This window comes from Astatotilapia calliptera, chromosome 22, assembly GCF_964374335.1.
Source record: "Astatotilapia calliptera chromosome 22, fAstCal68.1, whole genome shotgun sequence".
In the NCBI taxonomy this organism is placed as follows: domain Eukaryota; kingdom Metazoa; phylum Chordata; class Actinopteri; order Cichliformes; family Cichlidae; genus Astatotilapia; species Astatotilapia calliptera.
Window position 1 is genome coordinate 7,494,766 of NC_137442.1, and position 16,251 is coordinate 7,511,016.

The 16,251-nt window shown below is 42.1% G+C and overlaps 1 protein-coding gene and 1 long non-coding RNA gene across 2 annotated transcripts in view; one reads left to right on the plus strand and one right to left on the minus strand.

The window, feature by feature from the left end:
• Nucleotides 1-261: 261 nt before the first annotated feature.
• rnf19b (ring finger protein 19B) overlaps nucleotides 262-16,251 on the minus strand; it is a 41,473-nt gene continuing 25,483 nt past the window's right edge. The window contains exons 3-10 of the mRNA XM_026155692.2: nucleotides 11,023-11,222; nucleotides 7,964-8,108; nucleotides 7,703-7,865; nucleotides 5,143-5,257; nucleotides 4,523-4,663; nucleotides 4,240-4,429; nucleotides 3,960-4,094; nucleotides 262-3,103 (exon numbers count right to left, since the gene is read on the minus strand). Coding sequence (XP_026011477.1) covers nucleotides 2,656-3,103; nucleotides 3,960-4,094; nucleotides 4,240-4,429; nucleotides 4,523-4,663; nucleotides 5,143-5,257; nucleotides 7,703-7,865; nucleotides 7,964-8,108; nucleotides 11,023-11,222 — 1,537 coding nt within the window. The 3' untranslated portion in view covers nucleotides 262-2,655. The remainder of the gene's footprint in view (nucleotides 3,104-3,959; nucleotides 4,095-4,239; nucleotides 4,430-4,522; nucleotides 4,664-5,142; nucleotides 5,258-7,702; nucleotides 7,866-7,963; nucleotides 8,109-11,022; nucleotides 11,223-16,251) is intronic.
• Nucleotides 2,957-8,481, plus strand: LOC145423529 (uncharacterized). The gene is made up of 2 exons (XR_013904583.1): nucleotides 2,957-3,090; nucleotides 7,694-8,481. It is a non-coding gene; the product is annotated as an uncharacterized LOC145423529 (long non-coding RNA).

Below are 16,251 nucleotides of genomic sequence, written 5' to 3' on the forward strand. Positions count from 1 at the left end.
AGTCCCATGGTAGTAGCAAACATGAGCTTATTAATGTATAAAGTAAATAATGACAGGGTATATTATGTCATGTGGTGCTTGTTTGAAGTTGTATTTATTGATTTTAAGACCTGCTGAGGATCAGATTATATTTTACTATGTCTGATATGTAAATCTTGCCACAAAACGTCTTTAGTGATTTCACGTCTGACACATTTTTAAAATAAGTTAATTTGCTCTAATTGATTCTAATTCATAACAGATCAACAACAAGTCGCTGCATTGGTGCAACATCAGTTTGTGTTTATTTATTTTGTCCCCAAAGGTCCACAAGTTGTCTTTCACAGTCCTGCGTGTCGATCCCCACACAATTTCGGGGCTTTTAACAGTGACAGGAAATACACAAACAGTATAATAACACTTAAATATTGCTATCTATAAATGCTAACCTTTTCAAATAAGATCAGGACCACCTATATCCATCCTTTAACACTCATTCAGACTCTTTCAGGAAGTTGGGGTTTCCATCCGTGGTACATTCATGTGGTTTCTTACAGGCAGGCAGGCAGAAACTAGTGATAAGTGTAGACCAAACAAAGCACTGCCAAATCACATAAGCAGCTAAATCCATAAAGCTACTCTGAGATGAAAAGGCTCCCGGGTTGATTCCTCACAGGTTCAAGGAAAAACCTGGTGGGGAAACCTTTTTTTTTTCTTTTTTTTCTTTTTTAAGAAAACAGAAGCACAGAGGTGATACAAAGCTAAGAAACAAGTCAAGCTATGATTAAGAAAAGCTTATCGGCATCAGTATTTAAAGTGTTTGGCTCCAAAAGTCACAATGACTTGTATGAATGATTAGAACAACATAAATTACAGAATATAAAAAAAAAGAAACTAAAAAACTACAGTATTTTCATCACAAAATTGATTAAAAACACCTTAAATGTCATTGAAGTTAAAAATACTGAATGACAAATAAGACAATGAATAGATTTTTTTATGTTTTGGAGCCAAACTCTTCTTTAGTTACATCCAACATAAAAGGCCCTCTGGTAGGTGATTTATTTTGGTTGTACCACAGACTGAAGTAAACTCACTTTATCGCAACAGATCATGAATAGCAAAAAAGAAGATAAATACAATAATTCAGATAAAGTGCACAAGTGCTCGTTCAAAGAAATAAAATAAAATAAAAGTGGGACACACATATACATTCATCGGGAGTTCATTCACACAGACGCACAACACACAACGTTCAAGTGGGCCAGACAGCCAGTTAACACGTCAGAAACCAAAACCTCCCAAACGGGTGTGGGCTGTTGTGTTGGTCAGCGAGTGTCGATAAGGCAGGCAGACAGCCAATTGTAAAACACTAACTTGGTCATGTGACATACCTCAGACCCGACAGAGTTCTGACAACGACAGGAGAACGCCTTTTCAAGTGTCTGAAGTGAAGGTGAAGTCTTACCGATTAATAAAGTTATTTAATCATTTTTAGGTAAAAAAAAAAGTTCATATTATTTTGTGCTAGCTTTGACACTGTAGCGTTCTGCTGTTAGCTAGCTGCTAGCAGACTGTTAGCTGGATTTGCGTCGCTGCATTAGCATGTGTAACCTTAGAGACAACTTATCTTTGAATAGGCAGCCTGGAGGCAACTGTATCGCTTTCTGCATTAATGTAGCTTATAAATAAATGTAACTGAAAAAAAAATGAAACCAGCAGGACTTTTTGGTTTTTCCATTTTTCCGATACATAAAAAAAAAAGCTTCACAGAGCTTTATTCATGAAATGCTCAATGCTTTAGTGCTGATGTGTGGAAAGCAGACAAACCTTCACTCTGGGTTGTCTTTTTTTCTGCCCGTGCTTTTCACAGTCCTTCCAGGATCTGTCATGTCATTGTCAGAACTCTGTCGTTTACTTCTGTAACAGTGACCCTTTTTTTAAAATCTCTATGTCCATTCCCCTCCTCCTCCTCCTCTGTGCAGTGAAAGCGAGATTCAAGTGCAGCTTCATCCTCCAAAGTAAACTTTAACTTTCACAAGTGTTACAGAAACTTGCTGCCCTTTTACGACCGTCCACACAAGGAATGGCTCATGCAGACTCATGCACACTGCAAATAATACAATTTCAAGGTCGTCCGAATATAAATAGAGGAAAAATGTCAAAATAAAGCCACAATAACTGAGTACAAAGTCCACATTCATTCACACGTTTTTAAAAACACCCTCCTCATCCTCGGCAAGCATCCTCGGCAAGCATCCTCTGCTTTCCCAGCAATCACCATCTCTCTGCTGTGCTTGGTGACGTTTCACCGTATTTCATAATTTCAGTTCTCGTGGAAAATTTGTACCTCTTGTGTTTTTTTTTCTTGCTCTCTCTCTTTTTTTTCTTCTTTTTTTTGCTTAAGTAGCCAAGGCATTTTGCACCAAGGAGTAAACATAAATCATCATCTTATAAATCTCAGAGGTAGAACCCTGACAATTTGCTCAGAGAGTAGATTGGCAGGTAGAAAGAGAAGACAGACCAACATAAACAGATGCTGTCTGTGTTTAAGACGGTGTCTGTGAGTCGCAAAAGCAGCAAACGAGAGATGACACGAGGAAAAAAAAAGCTGTTACAAGTTTAAATGTAAATGTTCGGGGTTGTTTCTGTGCAATCCTGAGAGCTGCTTTTCTCTCAGACGTAGAGGATGACGTTGCTGTCTGCAGGACAGTGAAGGCCTTCGGCGGAGGGGTTCACAGCTCGGCACGAGGGGGGCTGGGGCTGCTGGCCGGCCGCCGGGTGACAGCTTTTCGGGTGAGGAGAGTCACAGTCGTCCGACGTCAGCTCTGCGATGTCGTCTGACTGAGTGTCTGACATCTCCAGGTCGCTGCGGATGCTCTCCGGCTGAGCCAGGGTGACGTCTCTGAGCCCCTCCCTGATTGACGTTCCCGGTGACAGCCCCAGTGCCGAGCCAGACAACGCCCCGCCCCTTCTGGAGCTGCAGTCCTGAGGCTCCTCCCCTCCTGAGGCGGTCGCCATGGCAGCACAGCCCGGATGCGGGGTTAAGTCCTCTTCGCTGGTCAGGCAGAGATGGCTGGGTTTGGTCTCAATGTCCACCTGGATCTCCAGGTTGGTGCACTCCCTGCAGAGTCACATGATTTAAAACACGTCAGTTGGTGTGAAAGAAGAAATATCAGATAAGACAACATCTACTGCACAGATTCAGCTCAAATAGGAAGCTAGTGGTAGGGTTCACCTGTAGATTGTAAATAAGATGGAAGTAGCCTCTGAAAAATGAAGCCCCTTTATGGATGTATGGTGAACCTGAAGTTCTTTAAACAGCCAGCAGGGGGCATCAATTCAGTTTCTTAAAAATGTGAGAAATTAGCTGCGCCTATCAGTTGATTTATGAGCTTGGTAAAAAAAAATTTATGAATACATTTCACCTGGTAAATTAAATCAAAATATGATTGAAACAGATGATAAAGTAGGGTATGCACTAGGAAAGAAAAGTGTTGCTCAATAACAATGAGGTTAAAAAAAGTTTTATTCTTTTCTGCCTTAAGATGAAAGACAATTTTGCAAATAACTTGCTGTAATTTTCCATGTTTTAGAGGCAAAATCCATCAGGTTACATCACCAGCTACACAAAAACGCCCGCACATAAATGCAAAGCTCAATTTCACAGAACCTGCATGCATGGGTTGTTAAAGAGAAAGATTAGAAACAAAAGGAACACCGTTGACTCTCTTTAAGAGCAGCTGCAGACCTTTCTGAAGCGATAAGATGTCATGATTCATTTCATGTTAGTGCCTGTTAAAGTAAAGCTCTATATAATCTAGAGAAAGATCGACACAGCTTTAGAAGACGGCAGCATGATATCATGGTGTAAAACTGCCAAGTCCACAGATTAGTTTTAATGCTGTTATCTCAACCACATCAAATCCCACATCTGCTGGAGCAGCAGAAGGAGAGAGAAGAGAAGTTTCCTCTCCTACCTGTCAGGTAGAGTGTAGGAGGAGATGATGGATCCGGCCATTCCTCGGGTGCTGGCACAGTCGCTCCCGGCTCCCAGGCTGCCCGTCTCTCTCTGGGCTGATTCTTTGGCAAGTTCCCCTGCTTGAACCTCCAGCCTGAAGCATTAAAATGCCCACATTAGCATTAAACATCAACCAGCATTTGCTCAGCATAAATATAAAAAATTACATCCATTGGTACCAAAACAAGCCTTGTACTCTTGAACTCTTGAGCTTTAGTTACTTCATCCCTTATCCTCACCTGCTGTACTTGCTTGTGCGAGTCCCCAGAGCGCCACTGGCCAGGGTGTTAAAGTGTGGCGTGTCGCCCAGAGTCCCTGGGGCTACGGAGAGCCCCTCGCTGGGAGAGGTGGTGCTAAGACCACTGACCGCCCCTTCCAGACTGCTCTCACCGAGGCTCGGAGACTTGAGGGCTCGCCAGGCGTCCGCCACTGCGTGATTGTACAGGAAACATTAGCTTTAGTTTAAAGACGCCAGCAGCTACATCCACTTTGCTGAAAATGTTACCAGCTCAGCGTACCCACCTGTGATTGGCCCATCGTCCTCATCAAAGTCGATCCGCACACCACGCCCTTTTCCTCTGCTCACACCACAACCACCTCCTCTGCACAGAGAGATGGGCACGACTCCGTACACGTAGGCCAACATGATGGGCACACCGATGCCTGTGAGAGGGGCAAAGCCAAGCAAACACACGTCTAACACCCGTTTGTCTAATTTTAATATCACTCGACGTATAAAATTTCACAGAAATAAAAAACAAAAAAAAATGTGATTTATTGTGTCTTTTTCTTGGCTGTTATTTTGCTTTCACATACGATGAGGCACAAAGAATCAACTGTATAAACTGCAGCAAGACACAGATTATGCTGGTTTCTTCAAAACAGCTCTTGCTTGTTGTGGTTTTGTTGCTTGAATTATGACTTATGCAAGAATAAAGAAAGAAAAAGAGAAGGTGAAATAACACCTTTCATTATCCAGAAACATGCAGTACTTTTCATTTCGCATCAAAGCTCTTTCCTTGTTTGAGGCTATCACCAGTGATGTGTCTAGACAAACTGTCCTCTTTCCTTTTTTTTTTCTTGGCCATCATCTTCAAACGATCGTGACACATAATATCTGACGGCCCCGTCGGGTTTCTTACCCACGCTGACGGCTGCGATGACAGGAGCGGTGATGATTGACAGGGCCACGCCCCCCGTGATGGCCAGATTCCTTCGGTGACGAGACGTCTTCTTCAGCTCGTAGTGGGCGTGGATCTGTGGGAGAGGAGAGGGACCCACGCTGTTTAACACAAACGCTTCATGACAAAGGAGGAGGTGGTGGTTAATGGATATCTGGCGTTTTGGTGAATCGAAATGACAAGAACGTAAACACAGAAATTATCGAATTCACTGTGATTATTTAATTAAATTTCAATTCAATTCAATTTTTTTCTTATATAGCACCAAATCATAACATAAGTCGCCTCAAGGCACTTCATATTTACAGGTTTTATGATCAACTATAATAACAGTGAATATGTTTTGGGATGTGTGCTGCTCATTTATCACTGTTTCTGTTGTTTCCTACTTATTTTCTTTATGTTTCAATAGATTTGTAATTGATTTTTAGCTCATAGAAGAGCTTTATTGTCTATGTTGCCATTGCTTGACTGGGATACAAAACAAGCAGCTCTTATTTCAAAATTATGTTGAAAAAAGCCGATCTTTGCCTTTCACTTGATATCTTTAGTTCCTCCTAACTCACACAGGAACTCGGCTACGAGTCAAATTTCCCGAGAATCCCCCAGATTTATGTTTCTACATCTACGTGCTTTTTCAGTGTCGGTGGTGTAACCGAGGACATGGCTCTTTTGTATTTTAGGCAAATTCAAAGTATATGAAATATCAGACGTGTAATTCTTGTGTTGCTGCCATGCTCTTCTTGTGGGACAAACACTTCAATCTGCAGCTGCTTGCTAACACAAACACAGAAAAACAACTATGAGCCCATTTCGCTAGGCCTCATTGAGTGACATTAAAGCAAGTTTTCCCTGCAGGGATTTGCCCCAAATTACCACAGAGGTAATATATTACTCTGAAACTTCAAAGTTTCCTTCTCAAGAACTGAATCTGTGTCGCGACTTGTCGTAGAGGAACAAAGACTTCCTGGAAGGTTATTAACTACCTGAGATGGCACGCCTGGAGAAATTTCAACACGAGGGAAAGAAACAGAGTGGGTGAGCCGCTGCGTAGCTCTCAAACAGGCTTTCATAAGTTTGCAGTTTCATTGTTATCCACAAGAGAGCGCTGTAGTATGTTAATGCACCACAAATCTCCTGACAAACGCCCACTGTCAGTTTACTTCACTCTAAATGAGGGGCTGTTGTCTCTTACTAAATACAATTTTTTCCTCTGACAATAGAAAAGTATAGCCATCTGTGAAAAAACATGACACAGCTGTGATTTACAGGAACAAAAGGAGACTTTAGAGGCTTTAAAAAAGCTGTTTTCTTTTTTTTTATATAGAATGAATGAGGTTTTTACTTAGAATAGAAAGAAAAAACAAAAGAAACAGAGTTTTTCTACATAAGAGGGAAAGCTTTGAACTAAATAGGAAGCAGAAGGAAATGAAATTCACAGTGTTTCTGTTTTACATCGTATGACGCTTTCACACAGCAGCCTAAGTTTAACTACATCTATCAGACGGGGGCAGGACCGAGGTCTGTGTGGAGGTCAGTGTGAATGGAAAGTATCTGGTGATTCTGATGGGATCTGAAAGTGCTTTTCGTCATTTCTAGAAAACTTCTGACGCCATGCTGAAACTTAGAAAAGATTTTGGTTCTGCAACGCTGTACATTCCAGATCGTCACTGAAGCAGGATTGTGAAAGAGTGACTGCAGAAGTGCTGCTAACTGTTTAAGTGTGTCGCCACATCTGTGTGGTTTGTGCTTCTGGTTTCTTTAGCTGTGCGGATGGTTGATAAACGTCAAGTGGCGAGACCTTACAGATTAAAAAAAAAAAAAAAGTGCCGCTTGGCGTGAAAGACACTTAAAAATCCACTTTGTAGACAAAGTGCAGCTTTAGATTATAAACAGTTTCACAACATGTTGAAGTTTCCATTTAGAGAGCTTCTATTTCCTTTTATCGACTCGTCTATGAAATACTTCAAAACTGAGTGAGACATAAACAGGAAATTAATTTTATTTTGTAACTTTTAAAAAAGTATCTAAAATTAGAATACACGTTAAATACTCTGTAATTATTTTCTCAGATAACTAATTAACCATGTGTCTGAACAGTGAAAAATGCCAGCCACACGTGCCTGAACCCTCCTGGGCTGTGTAAGGTTAGCACTTAGTCCTGGCTGATCCTAGCCTCTCCCTGTCTGAGGAGTTCAAGTTGCGTCTGTCTGGCTGCCAACGTGCAAAACAAACAGACTTAGAAACTCATCTGTCCCAGCTGTCATCAGCCCTTGAAATGACTCACTATGTTCTTCATGTTGCCTTTTTATTCTGGATTCTGGGACATTTATTGTTTATTTAATATCATTGATACTTGAAAATCAGGTTCTGTAAGACTGCCACTGCTGATATAAATATATATATTAATTCAGGTTAAATACACTGTGTAAAAACCTTCTTCACAGTGAAGCTGAACGAGCACAAAAAAGTAAAAATCTAAAGAAAAGTGACCTCATTCATATTTCTGCAGGTTTCTCACCTTACGGCCGACGTAAACTGGGATGCCGATGACCATGGCGGGAACAGCGATGCCTGCGATGAGAGTGATGCCAACCGGAGCGCCGATCAGAGTTCCCAACTGCCACAAAATCTTCTTCTTCCTGCTCCACGGCTTCTTGCCCCAGAAGGTGCAGCCAGATGGACTGATGGAGGGAAAGAGGGAAGAGAATGCACAGAGTTAGGTATCTACATTTGAAGGATCAGACGCAGGTGTGTAAAGTCGAACAGGACGTGTGAGTACCTGAGGTAGTGCAGATCGGAGATCTCCTTCATGCAGAGCCAGCAGAACTCGCAGCCGCAGACGGCACAGGTCATGTGATTGCAGCTCCCGTCGTTCATCTTGATGATGTAGGCGCCACAGCGGGGGCATGGCTTGATGTCATCAGCTGGAGACAAAGAGATGAAATATGAGCTTAAGAGGTGCAGGGACGTTTTGTTTAGTGTGAGAATGTGTTTTTATTCAGTCTATTGCGAGAGGAAATTTTTTTATTAGAAGATGAGCTTCTAAGCATTTCAGCCTTTTCTAACGCTTCAACCATCAGTTAACCTTTAAGGGAAGAAACTGTGGCACCACAGGTGTGGATGCAAGTGTTAGCAGTTCTCTGTCTCTTTGTGTAAGCCCCGTCCATATCCCACTAAACTGCTAAGAAATAAGTTGGATGGACACTCATCCTGCGTATCAAAGTGTCCTCCAGTCGCCAGTCTTTTGAAGCTATTACAGGCATAGAAGGATTAAAACAATAAAACACAATATATGTTTCGCCAATAATGATGTGAAACTCTTGATCTTTGTTTTTACTTATTATTGTCTCTGAAGGAAATGACACTACACCCACGGTGTGGGTAGTGTCTGTATTAAAACAAAAATTCCAGTAAATCGTTTTAACACAATGTCAGGTGCAGTTTTTAACAGGAAGTGGAGCTGGTGTGTTGTTGTGGAAAACACCCTGGGAGGAAAACAGCAAACGGGACAAACTGAACGTAACACGCAAATGTGAGGTGGAAAACACAGACCTGTGTCATCTCCAAGCAAATAAGTCTCACTGGGATTACTGACCATCATCAAAGAAAGCCAGAGCAGTAGGACAGAAGCACCCACACAATAGCAGGAAATCACAAACGGTACTCGAGCTTGGCTTTAATATTCTGGCTTCATTTCATCATAAGGCCAAACTAGGAAGCCTGTGTGGGTGTCTGCGTCATTTCTGCCTGTCCAAACTAATACATAACCCTGGAGTTTCCAAACCAGTCTAAACAAGTCTCACTTTTCCACATTAGTTTCTCACATCTTTAAACTTTCTTTTTCTTGATGAAAAAGAAAAATCGAATTAGAACTTAAATAACAGAAAAACTCCAAAAGTGCTCTCTCTCTCTTTTCCTGAGGGTAATAAGCTCAAACCTCATTAGAGTAATGGATCATTAGGCTCGCTGCGGCACTTTGTCCTCTAATGCATTTTGAGTCAATTCGCTGTGAGTTTGAATTCTGGTTGCAGGGAACGCTCTCTGCTCTTTAAAGGGCATTTTGGCATTTTAACTTGAAGTGACTCTGGCAGATGTGGTTGATGTGTGCGTGTAGGAGTAGTTGTTATTGCTGCGCTCTGTATTCTGCTGACATCACTCTGCTGCTCACTCCCTCTGGTATCTCGCTTTCGTCCTCTCTTTCTTCCCCTCCTCTCTCTTCATCTTATCTCTATATATTTCCCTCCTTATCATATCTTCTTTTTCTCCTCCTCTCTGTGTTTGTCTGAATCCCGTTGACTAAGCAGCAGGTATCAGCAGACAGACAGACAGGCTGACACAGAGGGAGAAGCCTGGAGTTTTTTTTTATGAGTCAGTTTCGGGTGCTTGGATTGTTGTCCGTCCTTCTGAAGCGTTGGCACAGAGAGGCGAAACTGGAAGTGGCGAATTAAAGAGAGAGAGATGAGGGCAGCTGGAGAGATTTCCCTAATAAATGTTTAATCAAAACAGGATTAAAGGCGCGCATGCAAGTAAGAATGTTTGCACACGAAGGCTGTTGTTTGTCTGTAGAGATTTTCATGATTGTATCTATTATCACTACAACAAGTATGTTAGGGGACAAAATATACAGTTTTCTTGCTAAGAGCTGGATGAGAGGAGGGAGAACCAGTTAAATATGAACCAGCAGCAGCAACGGGAATTAGCTTAGCACCGAAACTTCAAATTGACCAATTAGCATGTTTGTTGGAATATTTCTTTATTCCATGTAAAACAGAACAGCAGAAGTGAGTCTAAAAATAGAAAACTAGGAAATGAGCTAGCATTCAGCATTTCTAGTTCCCTTTTAGGACCAAATACGCAAGTAACATCCATTCTTTCAATGCTTTAACAAGCTAAATGTGGCTGAAAAAGCTGCTCTGAACATTCGGTTCAGCAGAGGAGTTACGCTGCACCTGTGGCATAGGTACACATTTCAAACATACGTCCTAAGGGCTTCGAAAAGCTCGCCAAAGGCTACAGATCGTCCCACTGGACGGTTTTAGGAAATGTGACAACTGGAAAAGAAATGGAGAACACTATTGCTACAATATTTAGTTATTTAAATATAAAAAAGAGACATGTTCTGTTTTTATTCACAGTAATTATGAATTAAATGAACTGCCGGTATATTTTAACTTGGGATTTCTTTGCTACAGCTATTTTGTTTTATCATGTAGAAAAACTGAGACTTTTCCTTGAATTAATGAATAATTGCGTAGTTAAACCTCTAGGGAAACAGGTGTGTCTTTTTATATAATGTTAGTATTAGGCAACACTGTAGTTTCACTGGGCTACAATATAAAAAAACCTAAAGATAAAAAACTTACTTCAACTTACAGCTGAACCGTTTCTGAGTCTTAAAAGAGAAATTATTCCAAAACTTTGATCTAATAAAGTTTAGACTGAGAAATGTTTTGGTGTTGTTTCAAATGCAGGCTGACAGGATGCACAGCACCGCAGTCTTGAAACTATCAAGTGAAGAAACTGTGATATAAATAGTGCCTCATGCTTGATTGAACGCTGAACACTTCCTCCAGCGGTGGGAACACTGAGAGCCTGGTACGACTGACGCGAGACGAGTTTGACTCAGCGCTTTGACAGACTGAGAAGAGATGTGACAGAGACAGACAGAGACAGAAAGTTCTCAGAGGTGTGAAAGTATTTTCAGGATGGAAACGCTGGTGAGAAGATTTTATCTGCCTGCACAAAGCGCGCAGACATCTGCACGGCGAGGGTTAGTCCCTCTTTGACTCTGTGTTGTGTCTGTGATTGACACTGGTTTGTGAGGCTTCAGGTACTCACCGGGTCCTTGCTCCTGCGTGTAGCTGGGCGAGTGGTTGCTGTGGGTGTGCAGAGATTGCGCCCTCTGCTGGCGGGCCGAGTCGCAGGTCTGGTTGGGGTGCCAGGCCTGTTTGCAGTGGTAGCAAAACTCCGCGCCGCAGCCTTCTCTGCGACAAACCAGCCGGGGACAGCTGGCACAGCCCGAGGCGATGACGGCGAACCTGAGAGGAACAGACGGAGGAGGGACGTTCAAACAAATGAGTCAAATGACAAAGTCAGAAAAGTTTTGAGGCCCTAATTGGAAAATAATAACGCTCAAGGCGGTGTTAAGAAGCTCAAACTGATTAAATGGGTTGCTGGTGCTGTTGATCCCACTGAGAATTAATGTCCCAAAATGCTGGGCCATATGTTTGAGTCTGAGCAATTCCCACACATACCATCCACACCTATAACTGAACAGCCATGCATAACCTGCAGAGCACAAAATCTGCAAAAACACAACATTAATACTGCAAGCCACACTTATCCCTTCGCACACCCATCCACACTTTAAGCTCTTTATCTGTCGCTCACAACAACACATTGAGGTTTATTTGGGGTACAGGATGTTACTCAATGACGCTTCAACTTTTGCAGACTGCTCACAACATCTCTTCGTGCTATCTGTGAACATAGAAAACTTGGTGCTAAACTTTGCTAAAAAAAGAATTACAGTGTGTTTTACAGTCAGCAGTAACAAGTGCTAAATGTGGCCATTGTAACACGTCACATGCGGTTTGTGCTCTTTCTGTCTCTTTCTGATGTGACAAACAAAAACGGGGACTCTGACTGAGAGACACTGCACACATAAGAGTCTGTTTGACACTAATTTAAACCATTAGGCTTTAATAAAGAATACTCCTGATTAGCAACTGAGGTCATAAACGGGTAGAAAGGGGATAAAAAAACCCTTAAAGAATCACACTTTTTGCAACACAAGTAGTCGCCCCCTGCTGGCCATTGAAAGCAGTGCAGATTTAACTGTCACAGAATCGCCATCAGGCTTTTCAATACAGTCCGAGGTCTTGATGCGCGAGCCATTGGTGCATTTTATTTTTGCAAAGATGATTTTATGTCTTATTGATCTAATTTAAATCTAATCTCTTAACAAAAAGAGCTTAACTTTTGCCTTTATTCTGAAATATTTAAATTGAAGTTGGCAGAAAAATCAAGCTGCAATTTCGCAGCGGCGACTAATGGACACATTACGTAGCCTAAAAGCCCTCTGTAGACTGAGAGGAGAGAGAAGATTTGATCAATAGAGCAATCACTTACTAACATCACTGAGAGAGAAGGGAAAAAAGATGGGATGAGGTCAATCGATACGGATTTCACAAAGTACGATAGTGAGAATAGAGACAGAGAGCAGCAGAGTGCTAACTGGGAATATACAGCTGTATTGGAGTAATGACACAAATGTGTTTCGCAGTAAGGCGGTCAGATTGGGAAACCAGCCGTTGCTTTGCGCTAATCAAGATCGGAACTTGAGGTAGAAATAAACCTCCTAACTTCTACAGCACAGTGCAGAAAACTTAAACCACTCTTCATTTCTTTATATCTTGCTAAGAAAAATGGGAAAGATGGTACAGAGATGAATCAAAATGTGAATACATGAATGGAAATACAGTATATGAGGCAAATTTTTCAGCCCAGCTCTTGTGCAGTTTGGCACACCTCAGCCTTTTCTCTCTGTTCCTTCCCTTTCCTTAAGAATGGCTTCCTAACAGCTAACCTCCCCGAACATCATATTAACTGAATAGTGAGATATATCACTCAGATGCTGTGTCGTTTTTTAGACCTGCTACTTCTTCTTTTTTACACCACTTGTCTAGTTTCCTCAAATTTCTTAAGGACACACTGCACACCCTGCTGAGATATGCCTACTTTTCAGCCAACAGCACCTCATTGGTCCAAAAATACTATTTTATGCCTGTCAGACTGTTTTTTTTGGCATTTTATATAGATTCAACTAAGGAAATTATAACATATTTTTCTTTTTGTTGAGTTTTGGGCCTTTTTTGTATTTGAATGATTCATCGATTAGTTTTAAGGAAGCTTAAGAATCATAAAACATTCCTCTAAAAACAGTCAAGTACAAGGATTGGACTGAAAATGAGTGAAAAAGTAGCCAATGTACAAAGAAATACTTTGATAAACTTTCAGAAAACCTGGAGAATTGTTATTCAAGACCACTTCAACACTTTATTCTAACTTAACCTTTCCCTTTTTATGTAATGACGGTTAAGCAGCACACGTTTAAGGAAATAATGTTAAATATAGCCAAAGCACGGCACGTTGGAGATGATGAGGACGGAAATGAAAGAAGAGTGAGATACTGAGATAGGAGCGAGCGTCAGTCACAGGAGAAATCACAAAGGATGGCTGTCATAAAAGACTGTCAAACAGAGAAGAGAAACATGTTGGGGGAGTGCAAACAAAAGCAAGCAGGGATTTTAAAATAATTCCCTCCCTGAGAAAAACAAAGGTTCTGCCACTTTTCCGCATGGTAGCTGTGCTTTTACGTCCCTCTATCAAGAAGAGGAAGAACGTGGAAGAAGCGATAATGCGACAAACTTGTAATTGTTTTGGCATGCCTCCAACACGCCAACTTCAGCGTGTCCCTCGTTACCACCTCTGCAAGCGGTGTGACAGGCCTGCTCTCAGGACTGAATAAATTAGCAGATATCTGAGCCGACAACAGCTCGCTTCCCCGGACAAGATCAGACAAGAAGTGGCATTTCTGCAGAACCGCAGAGACACTTCAGCCTGCATCTGTTGAGACGTCGGCAACGCTTCCATCTCCAAAACATTTATCCACAAAGATTATTCAGAGTTCATCTATAACAATAGTGCAATATCTTAAAAACTACCCACATTGATTTCATGCTGGTCCCTTAACTGGCTTAATGTTTAAACAAGTGCATAAACTTTGGATCTAAATGATGCAAATAAAAACACAGACATGCTGATTTTGTATTTCTTTCAGTAGCATCAGGACTCTGGTTCGAGGTCTCCTAAACAGCAGCAGAACAGCAGAGAATCACATGAGTAATAAACAAGCTCGATTTGTTTACATTTTTTATAACTCAGTCTAGTTGCTGCATGAAAAACCCCCATTTGTCCTCCACTGGGAACCTTCCTACCACTTCTATAATTTTCCTGTGTATTTTCAGTGGTCATACACAGAGACGTGTTTCCAGGAAGACAAACAGTCCAGAAACAAAGACCTGCTTTCACCTAAGTGCTACTGCTAGCAAGTATTTACAAGGACAAAATATTCCAGTTTGGAAATTTTTTTTTTTTCAGGCAACGTGATGAAACTGGGAAACGATTCCTGTAGAACCAACAGGTGGATGGTGGGGCGGTGGTGGAGTTTAAACAGCAGGCAGCAATGCAGGCAGGGGGAAGGATCGCCAAATTGGAGGGGTGTGATGTAATGTTATGTACTTGAATTGCATTGCAGCGATTTTCTAGTCTCATTCAAAAGGCTTTAACCGTACACTCGCACAGCTCTTGAAATACGTCATCTAGCTCACACCCACAGACTGTTTGAAATCAACATGCAAGTGTTCGGACTGTGGGAGGAAGTACCAGGAGGAAACCCACGTAGGCTCAGCAAGAATGTGCAAACTCCACAAGGAAAGGCCTGGAGGTTTGAGCTAGGAATTGTCTTCCTGTAATGCAACAGTGCTAACCGCTGTGCCAGCCCAGAGGTGTGTTTTGATATTTGATGTGAGGAGAGTGAGTGTGTTCAAAGCTATGCCGCTTGAGTTGACTGCTTGAACTAGCTTTAGACTTGCTCACATTAGTGAAGGAAGTAAGGTTGCTCGCTTATTTGCAGGGGTCACCACAGCAGATGGACGCATGTTTACATTTGGCACTTCCAGACAGCACGCTCCTATTTATCCAGGCTTGCATCCGGCACCAGGAGTATACTCTCCTCCCAGGGAACTTTCACGTGTAAGGGAAGTGTATTAACCTGCACACCACAGACCCATTGCAACAGGCTAAAATTGCAGTGGCAAGTTACTTTGTTGCCTATCAGTACATGAAAGGCACATGTACAGAGGTTACATGAACTCTGGATGATAAACTACATTTTGGCACTAGATTACAAAAGAAAGGCGTTGTGCGGATTTTTTTAGTAGCTTGAGGCTTGTGATTTTTCCTAAAATGAGAAATATTAACCTTATGATGGCGCTACAGTAGAAGGCAGAGCATCACCAAAGCTTTTGAACACAGCGAGCGTGTGTGCACGGCCTATAAAGCGTTTCTTTTTACAAGTAATTTGTCTTCGGGTAAACATCTCGTGCTTTAACTGCTAAATACAGCACAAGTCTAAACCTGTCCTTGACTCAAACAAGCCTACAAAACTGCTCTTTTTCTGGCTAACTCTGGACAGGCTGTGGCACAAAGTGCAATTTCATTTATGGGACAGATGCCACGCCAGCTTTTTATTGGTGTATTCTGATGCAGCGCAGTCAGCGAATCAGGACTCATGTTTCCAGGGTGGAAAATGGTTGGGTGGGGTTGGGGGAAACCACAGACAGAATGGGACAAAAATAAGTAAAACAAAAAGGAGACGTGAGATAGGTTAAAGGGGGCATGTAAGATCACGAGCTGAGATGTAAATCTGTAATAACACATGACGGAAACAGAGGAAGAGAGGGAGGAGAAGCGGGGGAGTCATAGGAGTGCTAACATGCTGAAAGGAAACGTGCTCAGACACTCCTATCAGTGTTCGGCTTCAATGGGAACCACCTGGGAGTGAAACCCTTAACCACACACGCAGACACATGCACAGCAGGAACCGGGATAAACCGACACCAGCATGAAGTCATGGCTCATCAGTCTGACTCACACAGATACACGAAAAACACGAGTGTTCGTTACATCTCAGTCCGAGACGAAGGCACAGAAATTCAGTCCGGCGACTATGTATTGATCGGTTTAATTAAGTCCCAACTCCTGTTACCCTTGGCAACGCTCCTTTTATGCCGCATCGATAGTCACCATGGCAACTGACAGCCAGGGACAGTCTTTGTTCTCACTGGATGCTGAGGTCTGACAATCAGACGGGTCGGGACCTCATTGGCCAGATAAGAAGAGCGGGTCAGAGGTATCCCACTGTGATATGACGGTTATTTAAAAATAAAAAAGATTCACTCAAAACCACAGACTGTGTGTAACAGACGGGTGTAGCCACCATGA